At 36.4% G+C, this 21,645-nt stretch overlaps 1 protein-coding gene across 5 annotated transcripts in view; it reads right to left on the bottom strand.

The window, feature by feature from the left end:
• Nucleotides 1-200: 200 nt before the first annotated feature.
• TMEM241 (transmembrane protein 241) overlaps nt 201-21,645 on the bottom strand; it is a 64,350-nt gene continuing 42,905 nt past the window's right edge. For 2 of the 5 annotated variants that reach the window (XM_072411318.1, XM_072411319.1), the window contains 2 exons: nt 9,344-9,408; nt 201-2,461 (listed from right to left, as the gene is read on the bottom strand). In XM_072411318.1, coding sequence (XP_072267419.1) covers nt 2,401-2,461; nt 9,344-9,408 — 126 coding nt within the window. In that variant the 3' untranslated portion in view covers nt 201-2,400. Of the gene's footprint in view, nt 2,462-9,343; nt 9,409-12,737; nt 12,850-21,645 lie in introns of those variants that run through there. The other 3 variants (XR_011920806.1, XR_011920808.1, XR_011920809.1) reach the window with 3 other exon arrangements.

Below are 21,645 nucleotides of genomic sequence, written 5' to 3'. Positions count from 1 at the left end.
GATATTAGGTTTAGCAGAAGTTTCCCTAGACTTGAAAAGTTTCATAATGGATCTTCAAGGCTGTAAATATCTGCCATTATAAAAAGGTACATATAAACATTTTGTTAACCACAGTTCAGTGAGTAGACAAAATCCGACATCCTATAACATATTAATGATTTCCATTGTAACCCAACCAAATAAAGAAACATACACTTGCATAAAAACCAAAATTATTTATTATTCAGATATGCACTTTAAAATATATAATTGAACAGTAAAATTTATTTCTGTATACAGTTGTATAAGCAATTTAAGGCTGCCCATATACAGTAAGATTTCTTTAGATCTTATTAACCAGTTTTATCACAACCTTTCAGTATAAATTCAGCTGAATCGCATTATTCTGATTCCAAAATATTCAACAATAACCAAATGGCAGTAACATGTTGCAGCCAATCAGAATTTGTTTTACTAGCTGTATCTCAAAACAGAAAAAAAAGGTAAATATGGATAAATGTATTTTGCCCAATTATTGCTGCCTTCTGTACTGGCTCATTCAATAAATATGGGTACCCATCAATAAAGTATAACATATATAGACAAATATCTTAAAGCAAAGCTAAAATTCCATAACAAAAAACTGCTGGAAGTTGGGGTTTTATTTGCAGTTTTAAAATACACTGTACGGTGATGGTGAGAAAGGAGCTGGGTGCTGGGAACAATGAAACTCCTGTGTCTATATACAGGACTTACATCATCAATGGCCCCCCAGTGACCAAAAATGGGTGCTGGGAAACCCAAAATCGGTAGCAGGAAATGAGTCAGTAAAGGAGGGCACTATTCTGGTATGGTATAAAAGCTTTACACACATTACAGCAGCAGTTCACCAGCCATGAAGCGGACTTTAGTTTTACTATATTATTGTGAAGTCCAGGATTTCATTAAGGTATTTCACCAAACATACCTTTGCATAGGTGGTACATCTGTTGATACACAGAGTACTGCAATGTGTAAATTACTATGAGATGATCTTCATGTTCTAGATAGGATTTAGGTCAGTGTTTCTCAACCATGGAACCCCACAGTTCCTCCCAAAAGTACTAGGGTTTCCTTGAGCATTTTGTACCTCTCAGGTCAGACCCACTTGACTATCTGTAAGAGTGACATTCTTCCCCTGGCCAGCAATGTAAGAGGAATTATTCTACTAACCACCACACCAATATACTGTAAGTTGTGAATATAGGAAATCTAAACGTGGTTCCCTAAGACCCGACAGTTGTTTCAAGGGCTCCCCATGTTTAAAAGGTTGAGAAAGGCTTTAGGTACTCAGGACTTAAAAACATGTAAAGTTATAACTGCCATTTGCAACCAAATCATTTAAATATTATTTAAAATGAAACTAATGTAAGTTCAAGTGTCCCATGTCAGGACTTTTTTTATTTTATATTATTTTAGTATGCCTTGGTCAGGAAGATACCTTCTCTACTTACTAGTGACAGGAAAAGGAAATGAAAACAGACAGCAGTAAGAACACTTCTTTAGGTCTTGGACCTCTGTCTTCTGTGTACAATTGCATGCAGAGAATTTCCTTCACTTCCTGTCCCAATTGTTGCTGCTGCCACCAAGTACAGGGAGTGGAATAAATTGGATTCTTCATTGAGAAAAGACTGCAACAGAATCCTGGCGTACCTATCACTAAATCTGTCCACAAATGAAATGAAAACATGTATTTGGACGGAATCACTTGGCCATGGCTGCTGTCATATTTGTACTCATTCCATGCAAATAGTTAGATTGATGTGAAATAATGTGCCTGGGGTTAGGATTATGTTGGTTAACTGATACCTGGACTAAATAGCAGCCACCTATGTACAGGTAAGTCTAGGTAACCACTCCAGCACAAAGAAGACCTACAGTAAGTCTGCCTACAGAAAATGCTCAGCTTCCTTTCCAGGCAAACATTAGTACTTTTTCCCATTTTTTTAAGGGTAATATTGCACGAGGTAAAACTATTTATAGTGAAATATTACTAAATGACATTTACTTTCTATTATTACAGCTTCAACATGCTACATTAAAATAAGTGCATGGTGCATTTTGATGGTTTGAGCTAATGTAGCTGATAGGCTACAGAAAACATACAGTATTATGAAATACAGGAATACAAAGAGTAATGATGATTTGCAAAGTGCAGTAACTCAAAGTACCCAATCAGATTTCAATTTTTAGGATTTAGATGATTTCTGATTGGCTGCTATGGTGAACTGTACATGGGTTGTGTCCCTTTACTGTGCATGTTGTGTGTGGACGGTATAGTTATGCTTCTGATGGTTGATTAGCGCCGATGGAATTCTCCCAGATGGTCATATAGAGCGGAAAGTGGCAGGTCTGAACGACTGCTGGTCATGTGTGTCTTGTTCAAGACCCTGAGCTTTGTGTATAAATTAGAAGAGCTTCGCCAAGGCAGCATATCAGGAAACTGTGGAAAGAATACAAGCATATTAAAATAATGTTCTTTAAAGACAGGGACTATAAAACATAGGTTACTACGTTTATTATAAGGTTTAGACCATATGCCCTAATCTAAAGCCAGACATCAAGGAAGGTAATTCTGTTGATGCAATATTGTTGATGCTTGTATATTATTCAAACCATCAATTGCATATTCAAGTAAATAGGATAACTGTATGGAACGTATCAGATTTTATCAAATTTAAATTCTACTAGGTGTCAATCCTATTGGTTTTTCATGAAATTATCAATGGTTGTTTATAAATAGTTGTCCATCAGCAGCAATATGATAACACATGTGTAGAAAATGCAGATCATGGTGGGGAAAGCCTCATTGCTCATTTTAAACAACTGTAGGCCATACAGAGATCTTTAAACAAGTTTAATATCAGGGTCAGATAATTCAAAGTCTTAAAAAAAATTGCCTCTAGTAAATCCCACAGCTTGTTAGTCCACTCTTCTTCACAAGCAATATTCTTACTACAGGTAGTCCCCGAGCTAAGGACATCCGACATACAGACAACTCATAGATACGAACGGGGCTTCCCTGCTCACTCATGAACAGAACAGAGGCTTGATAAGGGGGAGGGGGCAGTTTGCATGACTTGAAGAAGAAATCTTTTGCTAAACACAACAGAGACTGAGCTCTTTTACAACATCTTGTATCTCTTTAATGACCAAGACAAACTCTGCAGTTGTTTTTTTTTTTTTTTTTTTCATATCAAAGCACAGCTTGCTCCAGAAGTTAATGAATGTCTAGGCTCCATAAATTGTTTTTGCTTTGTTTGTGATTAACTTACAGTGAGGATATTATACAGTAACTGACATGTTGCCTAATATTATATTGAGACAAACATTAGTCCTAATTGCATTTATAAAAATAATGTACCTGTTCCGACTTACATTCACATTTACCTTAAGAACAAACCTACAGTCCCTATCTCGTATGTATGTAACCCAAGGACTACCTGTATGTAGAGTTAGAACCATGACGGTGAACCAGCCATTGCCTAAAATATTTCTAGAGTGGCAAGGACACTTGCCAATGCTTGTGTTCAAAAAATACAATTCTTTAGCAAATCAAATGTAACTAACTAAAGTAAACCATTAGCTCTACCGAGACAAGTATGCCAATGGCTGAAGAAATCATTTGACTGCTTTTCTATAACAGTGACAAAGAAAGTAGACAAGAAGCCAAATGTCCTTTTTGCTGCTTTTTTTATTATTATATCAATATAATTGATCTAATATTTATTTAAAGATGACTAAAAAGCCAACCACCTGGCTAACTCCTTGTAGAAGAGAAGTGTAGAGAAAAGAAAAGTTTGTCTTAAATATAGGGAAGGTAAAACAGATGAAGATCAGGTTTAATGTAAAGATTGCATTTGTTAGGCCGTGTTAAGATTTGGGATAGTTGTGTTTTCCTTACTAAAACATTTTTTTTACATTTCAAAATGTCTAACAAATTTATAAAACAAGTGGTTTATTGCTAAACCGATTATAGTAGTTGCCACCACACATCCTTTATAGCAATCAGCAACAGAACCTCTATGAATGAATTGCATGACTTAGCTCAGCATTCCAAAAACCTTTGTTTTTTTCATGTCAGAAAGAATATATTTTGTATTATTATCTTTAATCAAAAAATTAGAATCCTCCAATAGATAAATGTCAACCCTGTACTAATGGATAAACTTACACCTCTAAATTAAAATAAAATGGGAAGTACACATAATCAGAAAGTTTACTGGTGACACCACGTGGAATGAGTTAGACTGTTCTTGCTGTATTTAGATGGCTTTTCCCTGGGTATTCCAGCTGTTCTTCTACAACTAGATACCATGATAGCAGAATTATAAGATCCTTCCAGGCACAAACTGATGTACACATACACCTGGAAGCACCAATGAATTTGTCAGTAAAATAAGTAGACGGAAAATAAGTGTTATGAGTATACATATAAGCTGGAAAACCATTATGTTATTCCTTATAGCACATAGGTGAAAGCCTCAGCTGCATGAGATCACCGAATCATCCAGTACAGGAAAATTATGTAAAATATTTTAGAAATGTTCGGGATAAACATACAGCTATGCTAGGAATGATTACAGGACCAGAAATAACTTTGAAGCAGAGAAATGTGAAAACTAGGTGGATCTATTAGACTATATTTGCCTTTTGTATACAAAATGATTTGATGTTCTATTAATCACAGTTGTCAGAAAAAGAAAACTTTCCACTAGAAGCCTAGAGATTATTCCTTCTCTTTCTCCCTTCTCCATAACACACACAAAGCCTCTTGTTCTGACGCTCCAAAGGCACCAAGGACATTTCACTTTGTCTGCTTTAAATTTTTTTCTGCTTGTTGCTCTATGTAAAACTACTCTTCCAAAAAAAAAAAAAAATAAGAAATCAAATATCTGAATGTCTACCATAGAGTGCCCTCTGCTGGAAGAGAATTGGCACCATCCCCATGTTTTACATATTCTATCAGATAAATCATATACACCTCATCATATAAGGCACAGGCTTACTTAGACCTGCAGTTATCACTTATTTACCTAAATCTGAACTTGTCCAGATCATTTTTTTTTTATATTCACACTATTTAATAAAGTAGTGTTTGCTTCTTTTAAACTAAGATTCTCTCGTTAACAGATGCATAAACAAAAACTGCCTGATTTCTGTTCTAGTGATATGCAGCAAAAATTCATTCTATTAATAATTCAGTGAATATCGATTTACACACTTCAGATTCTGTGGTCTAAAGGGAACTTCAGAAGTTATGCAAGGTCAACAGAAATAAAAGTTGCGGCCTACTGGTCAGATTTCCCCACACATACACATGCATACAAGTAAGGTACAAGCAAGCACGTCTGTCTGCATATACAGTGAATAATGTGAATAATCTTTCTCTCTGTAGAATAATAGACCTCAGATTGTTTGGAAATCACCCTATAACCCATCCCAGGTTAGTGGGCAGAAACAATTCCTTCTCTATAATTGCTGATGTCTTTCCTCTTGGCATTGTGTTAACACACACCTGAATGATCCAGACCAGCAAACGGCCAAGACTTTTAGAGAGGTGGTCACAAATAAAATAAATCATGACACAATGTAATATGTCCTAAATACTTCTTTTGAGGTTGTATTTACCTGATTTTTAGATTTGCTAAAGACCAGATTATTTCATATTGTGTTCTAATACAACGATCCCCAAACTTCTGGAGCTTGCGGACCACTAAATGCGGACCGGGGATGCGTGGGGAGCCGTGTGTCACTCAAAGGAGAAAAAAACTTCCCCCGCAGTGACGTCCTGCCAGAACCCTCCCACCCTCCGATCGCAGGTCTCAGCCAGGTCCAGAGACACAACCTGCCAGCACCCTGAGGCTGCAATGCGTATGGCAGACGTGGTCTGCGGCTTTGGCCAGGGCGCCTCCCCCACCTACTAGATTGTAAGCTCTTCAGGGCAGGGTCCTCTCCTCCTGTATTACTGTCTGTATTAGTCTGTCATTTGCAATCCCTATTTAATGTACAGCGCTGCGTAATATGTTGGCGCTATATAAATCCTGTTTAATAATAATAATAACAAGCAGGGTCCTTCTCCTGACCCCGCTGGAGGGTGCATTGGCCAGAACTGCGACCCACCTTTTAGACAACCCCTGCTCTAATATACAAAACTATAGAAGTGATAGAGGGCGCTCTTTCTTTTTCATATATACTAAAACACCATTGTTTATAGGCAGTACTCATTTAAAGGAAGTGTCAGTCATTTTAAACTTTCAAACTATTTTACTTAGAGTGCATGGTAATACTTTATAAGACATCATCAAGTCCTGGTTTCATTACACCCAGTACAAATGTGGAACAAATTCAAAACATTTCTGTGTGCATTATTAGAATGAAGATCACATAGATACACTGTTTTCTTTCATTCTAATTATTGATTTACAGTAAATGGTATCTGGATAATCTCATGGTTGTATAACATAACGGAACATAGCAGAATATTACATAATGTACCATAATATTTTCCCCCAGTTTGGCGTACTATAAATTTTGCAGTACAAACTCTCTGCATACTATGTGTGACCTCTGAATGTATTTTTTTTTTCCTTCATTGAGTTCCGTGCCTGGGAACGAAGCCAAGTTACAAGTCATGTAGATTAGAGTAGATCAGAGAAGCAGGATTGAGTTGCTCCAAGAAACAAGTAAGAAGAGGCCATTCTGAGACACAAGAGAACACCAAGGTCCACAGAGTGTGGAATGGGCTGCTTTCCATTGATCCAGTACTTGTATTCCTCCACTACCAAGCTTCTATTCCACAATAACACCTTTAAGCACTTAACTCTTTCACCAGCAGTGAGAACACATGGCTCTATCTTGCTGTCCTGCAGAATGAGCAGATTTCCTGTACTGGATATCTGATACACATGTTTTGGAGTCTTTGATAAAAACAAGTGTTGTTTATGTCATGCTACACTGTAGTACGAATCATGTCATGATCCATTTTTTCAATTATCACATTATCATCAATTGCAATTATAAAAAGATGTGTACTGAAAAATAAATACATTTCAACATATATATATTTTTTTTACAAACTATACTATACAATCTATTACTTGCATTGCAGTTCTACCCAGCTGTAATAATTCCCCATTCACAAAAATATGTCCAACTCAACTAAATGCTGTTGCAAACTCCTACCTGCTAGTTACATTTTGAAATCTTGTACAACCAATGTAACTCTTTGAACAAGAATAACTATATTAAAAAGCATTTCTTAAAAGCCATGAAGACAATTTAATTTATTCCGGTATTTGTAGGAACCATTTATGCCTGCAAAATGAAATCCTAAATTCAAAGTACTGCAACTGGACCCCGGTAGCCCAAGAAGTTTGATGAAAGTTTTACTTTACAAAAAGGTCAAGCACAGACTATCACCATGGCATTGCTGATTGCTCCTCTCATTCGGTTGCCTGCATTGCAAAGTGGGAAGTGATGCAAACTCCTCACAGTACAGGAAGTTTGATTTAGATTTTCTGAGGAAATAAGCAGCATAAGTGCAGATTCTTCAAACTTTCCAGCTTAAATCTCCAAAAAGAGTGAAAAATACAGCAGTTTAAGGCTTGCATTGCTGGATTCATGTGGCTCTTGTGCAATCAAACCCCACTGTTCACAGCAGGGGTGATCAGGCCGACCAAAGAGCCCATAAAAGTCGGAATTTAGGTCATCATTAAGGTGGGCTTACACTGATTAAAAAAAAACATTTAAGCACAAATGTTTTTTTTAATGTCAATTGTGTAAAAAAAAAAAAAAAAAAAAAAAAACAATTCCCCTGTTTCCACAGTGCAGTAGTGGAGATAGCAGCAATATCGCATGGTTAGATCACATTCTGTTCAGAGGCAGAGCTGTATATATGAGAAATAACACATTTTGCTATTCTGCCTTTTCACCTGCCCTAGAAGTTTTCTTGGTTTGTTTGTTCATTAATTAAAATCTTATCTTCCTCTTATCCATACATCAAACCAACTCCCTAAAGAGGGGATCTTCTGGCAAGCTCATCTACTGTAAAATACTAATAATAATAGGCAAGTTTAAGCCTTTGAAGTGGTTATTTGTGAAAATGATTTTGATTGTAGAAGTAATAATAAATGTGTTTGTCTCTTTAGGCATTGGATTATACTGTGCATATAACCGGTATAAGACCTACAACACCAACAGAAGACATTGTAGAGAAAAGCCAGGAATGCCATATTATATGTAATATTCTTTTATTTGGTCAATTCAATAAATTAATTTAAATTAACGTGAGCTCTGTATAAACCATGGAAGCTAAAATCTGGATTGATTTTTGGATTTTTTGTGGAATTATATATTTGAACCCAAAGTTTTGGATACAGTACAGTAGTAAGCATTAGAACCATCTAATAGGGTCCTATGGTTGCCTGTGCCTCCTCTACGCAAGAAGCCAGGAATATGTGTGGGTGGAAATACTTATAAAAAAGCATAACATCAGTTAGAAAAGGGGGTTCCCAGGCTACTGAATAGAACTCATGGGGTACACAGATGCAATACAGCAAAGTCTAGAAAGAAAAGAATAAAGCAGTAATGATTTATTCCATTAAGCATTTCATATTTATTCCCATTTTGATTAGTGTCTTCTTAAACGGTGTTTAGCTGTTAGGTGTTTGAGCTATAGTATACTTCTTGGCAATAATACTACTTTCTTGGCAATTGAAATTTTTTTTGTTCAGTAAATTATGAAAATATTACCAATGGCAGAAAAAAAACACTAAGTTTTAGTGTATAGTTCACATAGAAAATAGTAACTTTTACAAAACAATCTTGCTAAAGCCTAATCTGACCCTTATTATTTTAAAGTGCATCTCTGATCAGAAATGGTTAACTAAAGAAGAAATACTCAGCTTACCACATCCTGGGTAGTGGTAAAGCAGGTATGATTATTGTTCTATGACTGATATGCACAACTGAGCTTGGTGATCATATATTCTGTTTTCTGCACACAAAGCAATTCTACATCATTAGCAGACGTTCAATGGGTAGCACAAAGTGCAATGAGTTATATATTCTTTAAAAATATAACATTTACATGCAATGAATGTAATTTTTTATTGCATAGTAAGATGTGTAGTAAACATTTACTTGGATCTGGTAAACATGGAAACTTTTAGGGATATATGGTTTTATCCTTTTTTTCTGATTTCAAACTGTTAACTGTGAGAGACTAAACTATGACAAAAGAAGAATGTTTTATATTAAATGTCATTTTCATTTTGGACCTATCATTATGAGCAAAAGAGGAATCTTTGAGTAATGATCTTACCATATAGTCAGAGGAACAGTCAAGGATATTTCGAAGACAAACAGTGACACAACCGATGTTAAAACCTTCAATGCGGGGGAGAAATAAAGGAAAAGAATATATATTAATAAAACAAATCCAGAAGACTAATCACATTGATATCTAAAAGCAGCTTTAGTTTCTTTTATAATTTTAGATAGAAGGTGTTAGATTGTATAACATGGAAGCACACTACAAAAAGGAGAAATAGGAATTTCAATGCAAGATGGAAGTGGAGGATTGTCTCTCCAAAATGTATGCAGACAGGAATAAATTCTAGATATCAGGTTCCTAGTCTTTCTTACATTATCCCAAACAGCTATGGATAGAGTTTCATCTTATAGGTGATTCGGACTTTTGGGGTTAATGGTAACACATGTATTACTGAAACACATGGTAAGACTCAAACCAATATGAACAGTACTGCAATGTAGCACACATGGTTTCACACATTTGGAAAGAAAGGGGGAAGTTGGGGTTTCATGCAGCAAGTGTCAAAAATATATTCAGCATATTTTGCTAATATACAATGAATAGTGGTAAAAATCAATTCATCATACTTCAATAACATAAAGAATTAAGGCTACCCCATGTAAGGTAACAAAGGGGTATGCCTGTCATCTAGACAATAAACGCCTAAGTGGGTAGTGCATATGAAAAAACGGGTAACTTCTCAAGCCTGACGCGTTTCGCTGATAGGATTCTTCGGGGAGTATGCAGAGACTGTTTACACAATGGTTAGCCGTAATAATAATTTCTATTGGAAGGAAAGTACTCTTTAGGATTGGAAATGCTCCAAATAACTTCGAGTCCAAGCAGAGAAAACAGCAGGGAGGTGGTTAATATGAGTGGTGACAAGCAAAAAGGTAGACTGGAAACCGTTAGGGACTTAGCATTTTGTTTTCTGGAGCATTTCTAGCACATTGTGGAAAAATTGTGATTGTTGTTTGCAATGCAGCCTACACAAGGCTAAGGACTCCCCACCAACCAACATAAAAAAGAACGGGGCCCCTTTGCAGCCAATCAGATGGTAGTGAGCCATATGCTCACCATAATGAGAGTACTATGTATCTCATCAGATAAGTGGAGGTATGAAAAGCTACTGGTGAGGTCACCATTAAAATGATTGCTTTACCTAAATGAAAATCACCCAGTATTTTTTTCAATCAGCTTCTTGTCATTTAGATTAGTGGTCTCCAACCTTTCAGACCACTAAGTTCATAGTTTTAAATCAAAGGGGAAGAAACTTCCTACTCCCATCACAGGCTCAGACCTGCTTGCTAAACATCCTGGGGGGGACAGTAGCACAGGGCTGTGACTATGGGGGACATGATCAGCAGGGTCAGGAAAAGGACCCTGCCAGGGGGTGCGCCGGCAAGGAAATTTTTCTGCAGACCACCAAAATATTCCCCCGGACCACCAGTTGGCACCCGCTGATTTATATAATCTAAGCTATGACATGGAAAAATGGCAAAAAAGTGATCCTAAGTTTTTCATATTTTCCAGAGTTTTTTTTTTTTTTTTAGGGGAAATGGTTGTTAGTTTTTCAATATTGTCCTGATGTTATCCTAAGTTGCCAACTGAGATACAAATACAGATCCCAATAGTTGTGCCAATCCCAACTGTAATCACTGTACTGTCCAGTGGGGTGTAGGGCCAAATATTTGACATGTTTTGCATGCTATTTATTATGATGTTGTATATTACAATGATGGATTAGTAATGTATATCTTAAAATATTTGCTGACATTAATTGCAATAATATTATAGGCTCTTCCCTTCCTGTTCCTCCCTACCCTCCATGAATAATCCATAAGAGGCTCTTTGTTCTCTATTGTTTTCTCTGCAGCGATAAAGTTATTTTAGATCAGATTTTGAGTTTGTGGTGTGCTGCTGGTCAAATATTTTTAGACAGCAGAATTCCACCTCTGAACAACCAAAAGAAAGCGTCCAAGTCATCCAGGCATTCCATTGATATGAACACCCAAAGGAGGACCCTCCCAAAGATGATAGAAGACCTGGTGCACACTTTGACTATTGATTTCTAAGTAAAAGGAGCTTTTAACAGGTATTAGTAGGGGTGGGTGTTTAACGCCCAAAGTTCCCCCCTGAATACAGCAATTAAATATATTTAAACCCAATTACTAAAATAGATAAATGCACAACATTATTTTTTATTTCTTTTAAACATGCAGTTTTTATTGAAATAATACCCCATGATCTTGTAGCAAAGATGCTTGCTCAAGCACTTTCTGGTAACAAGGCTCTGTCATTTTCTTCGAACTATGCTCTGTCATATGGCTGCTAATAAAAGCTACAAATAGCAGTTTTACTCCACATTATGTAGGCACTGCTGTCATTGTCAAGATACCGGCCCTACAATCGGGGAATATGGTGGAAGCAAGGCTGAAATATGCACTAGGATACAACTAAAAGATGAACACAGTTATTTAATAAAAAAACATTTATGATAAACTGTATTATTAGGATTTAGGTTTATGTATTTTAATAAATACTACTACTCAAGGCTGTTTTTAGATTTGCTTGGTTTTCACCTGCATAAACTATGCAGCAGAATTAATGTATTATGCTTTGTTTTTAATGCTGAATCTTTCACAATGAGAGGAATGTTAAAAAGCTGCCTATTATTGTCAGAAATATTTTAGCTTTGAATTGTGTTCGGAAGAATGAAGCCTCACAATGAGTGGATGAGGAGCGTTCTGGTCTCCTGTGTCCTTGCACGACTTCCTGGCTAATGCCAGTTCATAAAGAGAGACGGGATCACAGGTTCAGCTCAGGGGAGATCATGTGCCTACTTGTGTAGAAAACACAATATGAAAACTTGGCACAGGAGTAGCGGACGGAGCGATTTCACCCCATCATTATTAGGAGGAGTTGCCAAAGAATTGTCCTGATTTTTCCACTAAAATATTTGCACAATAGTTCTTTGAACTCTTTGTGGGAGTATCTAGAAAAACACAATCTATTTTTATTTTTGCTTAAGAGAATCAATATTTTCCTATAGATTTTGGCCAGTTACACTTTTTCATCCACAAAATATGTGATTCCTACAAAGCTTAAAGTGCAGGGGGCTTGCAGGGGAACCCAATAATATATTTATATAGGGGACACTGCTAAAAAATCATGTAGTGCCAACTATCAACACATACCTGAAAGGGAATTAAGGTTGTAGGTAGGTAAGGAAATGCAATGTAATATGTGGGTGCTATATAAAGTTTATTATTATTATTATTATTATTATTATTATTAATAATAATAATAATAATAATAATAATAATATTAATTGTAATTGTAATGCTGTTTTTAAGGACTCTGCACTTGAGCCTTTAGTAACATACAACAGAATTTAATTCACCTTTCCATTAATCATGCAAAGTTTTGGGTGGAATTGGGTTTAGGCATCTATAGGCATACGATGATCTTGTGCAGATAGTAGTCTTGGCATCTTTCTTCTGGCTCACAACTGGCTAATAATATGGAAGACAAAGATTAACACATTGCTTTACAATGATAAAAACAGCTGGGGGATCTCTAGGTCTGTAGTCTCATCAGTTCACACTACGAGGCAGCTGGACATATCTTTTTATTCCATTAAAAAATGGAAACTATAGAAACTTTCTTCAAGTTGGGTTTGTTAACAGGAAGGAAATTAGGTCAACCTACCCAACATTGCACTTGCATCCATGTGGAATACACAGAGTAATGTTTTTTTATTTAAATTTTGAAACTTCAATTTTCAAATTGAAAATGAAATATCAATTTTGAATTAGGGAAATGTAAGAATGATGTTGAGTTTTATTGCAATCTAGGAAGACTGATCCTCACATTCAGTCCATATGACACCAGAACAAGTAATGAGAAAAGCAGAATCAGTGGGACAAGCTTTCCCCCACTGACATTATTTCCTATCACTTTCAGTTTCTGTGACACGAAAGACAAGAAATAAGACAAAATATACACTGAAGCATTACAGTGAGAAATACAAACCTAGTATAGTATAAAAATAGTGAACCGGAAGGGAAAGCCATAGATGGAAAACCAATGGTTCTCAATTTGTACATGCTTTATTTGACTGTTGCAAACATATCCAATGCATTTGGGGGGTTCATTATGCCCCTTTATCAAGGCTATAATGAGGAAGGAGATATTTAAATGTAGTTTTTCACTGTACAGATGATCTTTTTGGCTCAAATGATGGCCGTGTGAGCTGCCTATACCTTGCAACACGTAATGTTCACTGGTTTGCAAAAGAATTCTTTTTTTTTTTCAGTCTGAGTACCTAAACTCAGCAGAAGATTGCATGTGCACTTTGGCTTACATGCAAATAAAGCATCTAGATAGCTTTAGAAAGAAGCCACAACTTGTGTAGAAAAGCATGTCCACTGCCAGAATGCTACAGACAAGGACCATTGTTATTTGTGTAGAAGTAGTGGTCAATAGGAAAACTTGTGCTCCCTACTGATTGGAAGGCTCTGGCCCTGAAACAGCAAGGCATATGTCTAACCTCTAGAAAGAGACCTCTGATTTTATAGACACAGAGTTTTTTCTCTGCAGGGGACCAGCATGGTTCTGGGTTGGCTGAGCTTTATATGAGTTTATGTGTGATAAATAGAAAACTTATTTGAAAATGTTACTGACATTTGAGCTACTAATTATCTTCACATGCATAGTTTGGCACCCAACTTTGGATTTAATTTAGACCAATACAAACAAAAGCTTTTCAATTATACTTTTTAAATCTTCACTTTGCCTCAATACCTTAAGCAGATTATTAATGTTGAGGGATATTAATAGTAAATTGATACTTTGTTTATTCAGAAAAGGCCTCCATTGAGAGTTCTCAGTTCTCAATTCTCTATTGTATTCCTTGTTTGGCTTTCTAACTTTGTTTTTATTTTAGAATGATTTAGACAAATTCACTTTGATTACACTAACCATATGCTATTGTATCTCCACAGTCACCACAACTTGCATTGATTCCTTTACAAACTCTTGCTAATGGAAACTCTCCTTTCCATTGCTGAACATAATGTAAATTGAAACCCCCCTAACAATGTAAATAATATTACTCCTATTATCTGAATTCAGTTGGTTAATTGTGTATGGCCTTGTCAGAAATACAAATTCAGTTATTTAAAAACTGCTTCCACTGTATGTAACTAATACACTGCCAGGGTAAGATATACATTTTGTTATCTCCTTAGTCCAAAGGAATTTAAATAGTGAAATAATTGCCATGATAGAGTAATTTTCAAAAAGCAAAATAGACTCTTCAAATTTTGACCTGTGCATTTAATTTGTTCTAAAGCTGCCTACTACTTTTGTACCTTAAAGAAGTTCCCAAGCATCTGTACCTTTCTTGAGAAAATGCCCTCCAACCTGAATAGGCTGCCATGGTGGCACTGACATAGCATGCCATGTAATCTAGATCTCGGTACCAGGCTCTCATGACGCGGAAGAGTGGCAGCCCATGTCAACTAGCATTGCAAACTTTTCAATCTGGATATTGGTAAGGCTGAGAATGAGAAGTGAAGGGCACTTTTAATACAAATGCTGTAAAATGTTTACAGTTTTATACTGAAAAACAAATGCTCCCCAATGCTTTACTACAGATTCTACAAAATTGAATTCCCAGTAAGATAAAGTGATAATGTGGAAGAAGTCAACAAGAACTCACAAATACTTCTGAAAAAACATAATTTATTTTCAAGTTTATGAAAAAAAATAATTACCAGCTGGCAAAAAATTTTGTTCATTCTTCAATCATTAGGGTAATTAATTATACCCAAAGGACTAATAAATTCTCCAAGCCCCAAAACGGTCCATTGCTACTCCGTTAAATATTGTGGAAGGGTGATGACAGCAAACAGAGGCACAGGCAGGGGACTTGTCTCTTCCTACAACATGAGAATTAACATACAACTGTGTCCTTTATGGAAAGAATGCATGGCCAATATATTCCACACATGGCCTTAAGATATGATGAGGATATTCTGTAATTGGAAGAAAATACATTCAAATGCAAAAATATATTTACAATGTGGCTATGCACTGTACCAGGAAGAATGCCCCACTTGTTTGAGGACCATGTACATGCACAGTGGAAAAAATACTGTGATTGTGATAGTGAAAATATATAAACTTGCCATGCTCCATCCTTTGATGGATCACCAAGCACTGTATAGCAATTTATCATACGTTTATCTTGTTTGGGTAATTTATATACACTACAACTATTTTCAGAAATTTCACTGCATGCTCTCTTCTTTTTTTTATCTAAAACTATTCAGTTTGGCTATTCCAAAAAAATTCCATAAAATGATGGACATGAGAGGGCAGAGTAGTGGTTACAATTACAATGTTGGCTCATAAAAAAAATAAAAAAAAAGAAGAATAGAAAAATAAACGAGAAAGATAAAGATGCAATCGCATAAACAAGAACAGAATGCACAGTGTACCGAATACCTCCAAAGTTGCCAAAAAAATGATTTTTAAACTTTGCCAGTTACAAAAATCATAGCTGACAGCAACTTCTGATCTAATCTGTTTTTTATCAGAGTTTAAAATTTTAATATGTATTACAGAGTATAAAAGGAGAAATCAATATCACCGAGTGCATAGAGAAGTTGTATACTTTAGTAGAACAGAAGTAGAATACATTTCATTGTAAAAAGAAGCCAGGGGTGACAAATTAACCAGACCATAATGGAAATATTAATTTCTTTTGCGAACACAACAGTTACGTTAGATTAGGTTTACAAGAGATGGGAGCAGAGAGGGTAAATGAAGAAGATGCATTTGGGAATATGATTAGGGCAATGTGGATTTTCTTTTAACCCCAGAAACAGAGCAGGCCCAAATGATGTCTACAGTACTATGTATAGAGCTGTAATTTCTTATATTAAAAGGGATTACATAGTTTCTATTGCTATAGCCCTGATGCTCCACACAGCTAAGTTTTTTGAAAAACCGACAAGAGGAAATGATGGCCACTGATGAACCCTACAGAATCCCATTCAGAGTCTGCCAAAAGGCATGCAGGAAAAAACAGCAAATGTGGACAAAGTCTCTCTGGTCTGTAAGCCAGATTTTTGATTTGGGCACAAAATGATTTGAGTAGTAAAAAGCTAAACCTGGTTATCGAGCGAAGGTTATGTGTCAGGGAGGTTATGTGTCAGGGAAAATTTTCATTGGTAGAGGCTGGGATCGAGGGTCACAATGACCCAAGGTATAAAGCCAAAAATGCAAATAAGTGGTTTAAAATAAAGTACCTGAAAATTTTAAAATTGCCTAACATGACTAGGAATCTGTGGCAAGACAACAATGTTGGTGTTCACCAATAAGGATGAGTGAGCAAGTTTTTAAAACTCTATCTTGCGGCAAATTTGGCCGTTCTCGCTTACCGAAAATGTAAGGTTGCACCGGCTGCATTCATTGATCAGCTAAGTGTGCGATCCCTGGCACTAAAGGTTAAATGGGTTACAAGTTTTCCCACTCAAAACCTTTAGTCCTCTCTGACTGGCTGAGGAAAGCTTTGAATGGGAATGGTTTTGAATGGGAATACTTGTCCCCATTTAACCTCTAGTGCTGGGGATCGCAAACAGGATTCCCAGAGCTGCAAGAATGATTGGGGCACTATAGGTTAATTAACGTCTAGTGGCCTGGGATCGTAAACAGGAGGATCCCCAGGGAATCTTGTGAATCCTCCTGTTATAATTTTCTCGATCTTCTGATGTTTTTGCGAAATTGGTTCGCTGAAATTTTGTGGAACCATCGGAAGTTCAAGGAAATTTTCACGAGAATGACAGAGGCATTCTCGCTCATCCCTATTCAAGTTAGAATTCATAGAAACTACAAGATCTAGATGTGCAAATCAATTATACCAATTCCAATTAAATCAATTTTTCAGTGAGAGCTGCCCAAAAGGGGAATTCTCTTCCCTTTAATGAAATTACTTCCTATTGCTCTCATGCGTCTTCTGGACAAGTAAAGAGAAATCTCCCTAGAAGAAAAGGAGGCGGAGGGAAATTTTAAAAACTTAAAAGTCTTTTGATGAGACAAACAATTTAACTTAAAAGGTCACCTGACCATTAAGAAAAACAGGATTATGAAATGGGTTTATGCTAGACTTTTTGTTGGCTTTGAAAAACAAGATCACATTCTGGGATGTCTATTATATGCTATGACATGCATACTAACATATGTGGTTATTGCATGATTGAATTTCTATTTCTGCAATCTCATACTGGTACTGGTGAGAAAATACCATGCTTTCCAGACCCAGATCCACACAAAGCTTTAGTGGGCTTAGCCTCCCAAGTTTACACTTCATTCACGGATCTGCTCTTTTTTCTGCACTGCCTTTCCTGCATAGAAATCACAGATTGAAGACCTGTTTATTGTTGCACAATATTAACGTAGAGTAGTGTCTTGAAAGATTAAATAAAACACACATACATATTTGCTGTGGAATGCCAGCTGTCTGTATTCTCAGACACGGAGTAATACTTCCATGGGCATGCAGAAAGGTTTCCTTCATAAGTAACAAATGCTGCAACTGCTGTTTATGTATAAGGAAAAGGTCTTTCCAGCTCAGGAAAAAAGCCTAAACAGAAGATTAGTTTTACAGCATTTAGTATCCTTTTGGTCTTTATATATATATATATATATATATATATATATATATATATATATATCTTTCCTAATGCCTAAAAGCACTTGCCATGTGCTGTTTATTTCTACATCAGTAAAACAAAATGAGCAACAGGTAAATGATGAACTGATGCTAGCACACAAATATTAGCCATAAAAGAGCCACAGACAATTTTTGTGGTATACAATCATACAACAGACTGAAATTCCAATCTGAACTTCTACATTTGCTCCTATTTTGGCTTCTGGAAAACATTGCTGCAATGTATGAAGTCATCACACTATAATTTATTTGTTGTTGGCAGTCAGGTGTTTTGTGAAAACCAGCAGACCTGTCACAGGAAAATCCAGTGTTGGTGTTTATGTTCCTTTGCACCTGATTTTTGTACAGCCAGAGACAAAAAGAGAATAATGTACAGCGAGATGTACCGGAGACCGGTCATGTGACTAGAAGGTTCGGTCAGAAATACACATGTGGGATATTTTTTTATAGTCAAGGAAGCAATATATTTCCATTGGCTCACATTGCAAAGACCAAGATTGATCTAATAGTTTCAGAATTTGCATGATTTTGTTTATTAAACAAGACCTATATTTAAAGTAAATATAAAGCCATCTTCAAGGTATTGTTGCATAGATAAATATGTCCCAGCAAGACTGAATACTTAGCTTTCCCTGGGTGCTCTGGACAACCCCCATGCTAGTCACATGTGTGAAGGCATTAGAATTTCCCATGTGATTTGTACTCCTATGGAGGATCAGCGTTCACTTTGGTTAAACCTGTCTGTGACAATTCACCTGGTTCAAACACATGGCCAGCAATCTTTTCTATAGAGCAGATATTAAAAATAACTGGATAATATGGGCAACACTGCCATTTCTCTTTCCAACAGATACAATAATTTTTTAATATTGTGTAAAGTTCATTCTATCACTTTTAGTGTTCTCCCCAGCCCCTTTTAGCCGGAACTTTTCAGTAACCACCGGTTTTTGGTTGGTTACTGTTGGATCACAATACAGAGGCTGCCACCCGCCTACAATTTCTTCCCACCCAGTTTTAAAATTTTCATTTGTTGAACACTGACTTTGTAACTTCCAAGAAGATTTCTTTGTAGCTTACACGTGGTAAAATTTCCCTGTAAAATAATAATTATATTGGTGACATTTATCTGGTGGAGCATTATTAAATTAATGAGCACTAATTATCAGAGATATCAATTATTCTGTGCTTCTCTGCAGGATCCCTATACCACATGCTGTCCTTTAGTCATCAGCAGTTACAATCATCGTATTATGTACAAAGGTAAATGGAACATCAACTTAATGGACAAATAGCTATAGCGATGAAGAAAAAAATAATTAGAGGGATAAATGTAAGGGGGAAGAAGACCCAATAACATGATAATACGCTAGAAGTGACAGCAGCTGATATATAATATGGTACCCTTGTCAAGCTTGTTGGACAGATAAACAGATTTCCCTTCACTTTTAGTCATAGGGGCATTATAAGAAATGAAAATCTCTCTACACGGAGTAAAATCCCCTCTTAGGTAGCAGTCACCAGAATAGTAATTCATACGAAGAATTCCCGTTACCTCTTGTACGCTGTGATCACTGTAATACATTGTATTTCCCATCACTTTCTGCCCCTGTGTCAATGGGCAAATATAGAAACAAATAAAGGGGTGAATCTTTCCAAAGGGGACACAGACAGCTACAAAAACCCAATTTCGTTAAATCCACATTATATTCTAAAAAGTTGTTGGTTTCAATTCTAGTTTAAGTACAGTAAAAAGTGGCCGATATACCATTGTTTGTAACGTTGGGCCAAACCTATTCTGGTTCAAATGTATATTACTTTGCAAAAATATTACAACAGGGCATAAGTAAATAATGATACATTGGATATAGCAAATAAAAGCACTGATTAATAGAACAATCATTACCATATTCCCCTAAAAAAAATTTTCAAACAATAGTTTTACAAGGCTGAATACACTAATTTCTGATTTGTTAAGATGAATGTATTTTAGAATGTAGTGAAATCACTATTACATATTACATTACACACACTCGGCAGAAGCAGCCATATTTTCTAGCATGCCACCTCTTACCTACTACCCCTCGGGTTCACCACACCAGTTAAATTGATGCCAGACAGAGGAAGGGTTGAGGATAAGGCAAAAGTTAAGGCTGATGTTATAAGAGCTATGAAGGAAAATCAATCAGAATCTCAGCCAAGATTCCAGAAGAAAAAATGTTTTTATGGCAAACAGTGTTGTTTGACAATAAGAGATATGTGTAAATTGTATAAGCTACATGAAAAAATGTAAAATGTGACGGATACTCTCTAATTGTAGAAATATCAGTATGTATATGTACTCCATTACGAGTAATTACTGAAAATGGTTTCCATAGCCTCGCCCAGCCAACATTGTACATCTTAGCCCGGCAGAACGTAACAGGTTAATTGTGAATCCAGAGGGAGCCCTGTGAGTAGTGAGCAGACTTTGAGCTTTGGTAGAACATTTGTTAAATCATGTGTGATATTAAATAACTCCACCCGGACAAAAGCAGACACTGAGTGAAGGCAACATGAGAAAGGCAGCCAAGAAAAAGCATGTGGCAGCACCTCTGCAAGATAATGTCCAAGAAACACACTTCCCCTTCCTATGACTAACCAGAGCAAGCCTGCACAACAACACAAAGCAACTTCAACTGACTCAGCGAGAAATCCAAAATGTCTGGAAAAGTGAGAATTAATGTGGGTTTCCTGTGCTCTCACAATAGCAGAACGTTGGATGGATTTTGTTTTTGTAATTTGTTTAACATACCGTACTTATTGCATAATCATAGCATATAAACTGTATATATACAGATGACATATCATGCAGCTAGTTTACATATAAATAAAGTTATTTATATGTAGTTTCCAAACTTTTCCAGTGTATAGCCCCCCTAGTACCCTGGATTTGTTTTCAAGGCACCTCTGGCTAAAACAAGTGTTGGGACCAAACAGCAGTTCTGTATTTGTTCCTGCCTAGGTACAATGCCTTAAAACACAAAACATATACTGAAAATCATGGAACAGCTAAAGTACAATAACATTCAACCTGTGCAGAATGCCAGACTACAGGCCATACACTCCCCATACCAGACACTAGGCAAGGCAAGCAGAAGAAAGAATTTTATGATACAGATGACCAGACCCTGCATTGAAGGACATGAACTGGAAACTGTACTTGGATATCACTGAACATTACAATCACCATAGCACCACACAAGTAATTCAAACTGGTGGGATCACTAAGTATTATTTAAATGGAAGCTACAGATCTTAGAAGATTGAAAACAACTTTTGAATTAACATCAGCATGTTAGAGCTACGTACACACATCCAATGCTTATCCAACAATCGGCTCAGGGCCAATATTGAACGAGAAACTGGTGTGTGTACAGCGCCCGTCGTCCATCATCCGAACGACCGTCCTGGCGGATCCACGGATGATGGACAACAACAATTGTAATGGAAGTGAAGGGGGAGAGCGCGCAGCAGGGTGTCGTTCTACCCCTCCGCTTCCCATAGAGCAGAGCGGTGCTGTATGTACATC

This window comes from Pyxicephalus adspersus, chromosome 5 (assembly GCF_032062135.1).
Source record: "Pyxicephalus adspersus chromosome 5, UCB_Pads_2.0, whole genome shotgun sequence".
NCBI lineage: Eukaryota > Metazoa > Chordata > Amphibia > Anura > Pyxicephalidae > Pyxicephalus > Pyxicephalus adspersus.
This window is presented reverse-complemented; position numbering and strand designations above follow the sequence as displayed.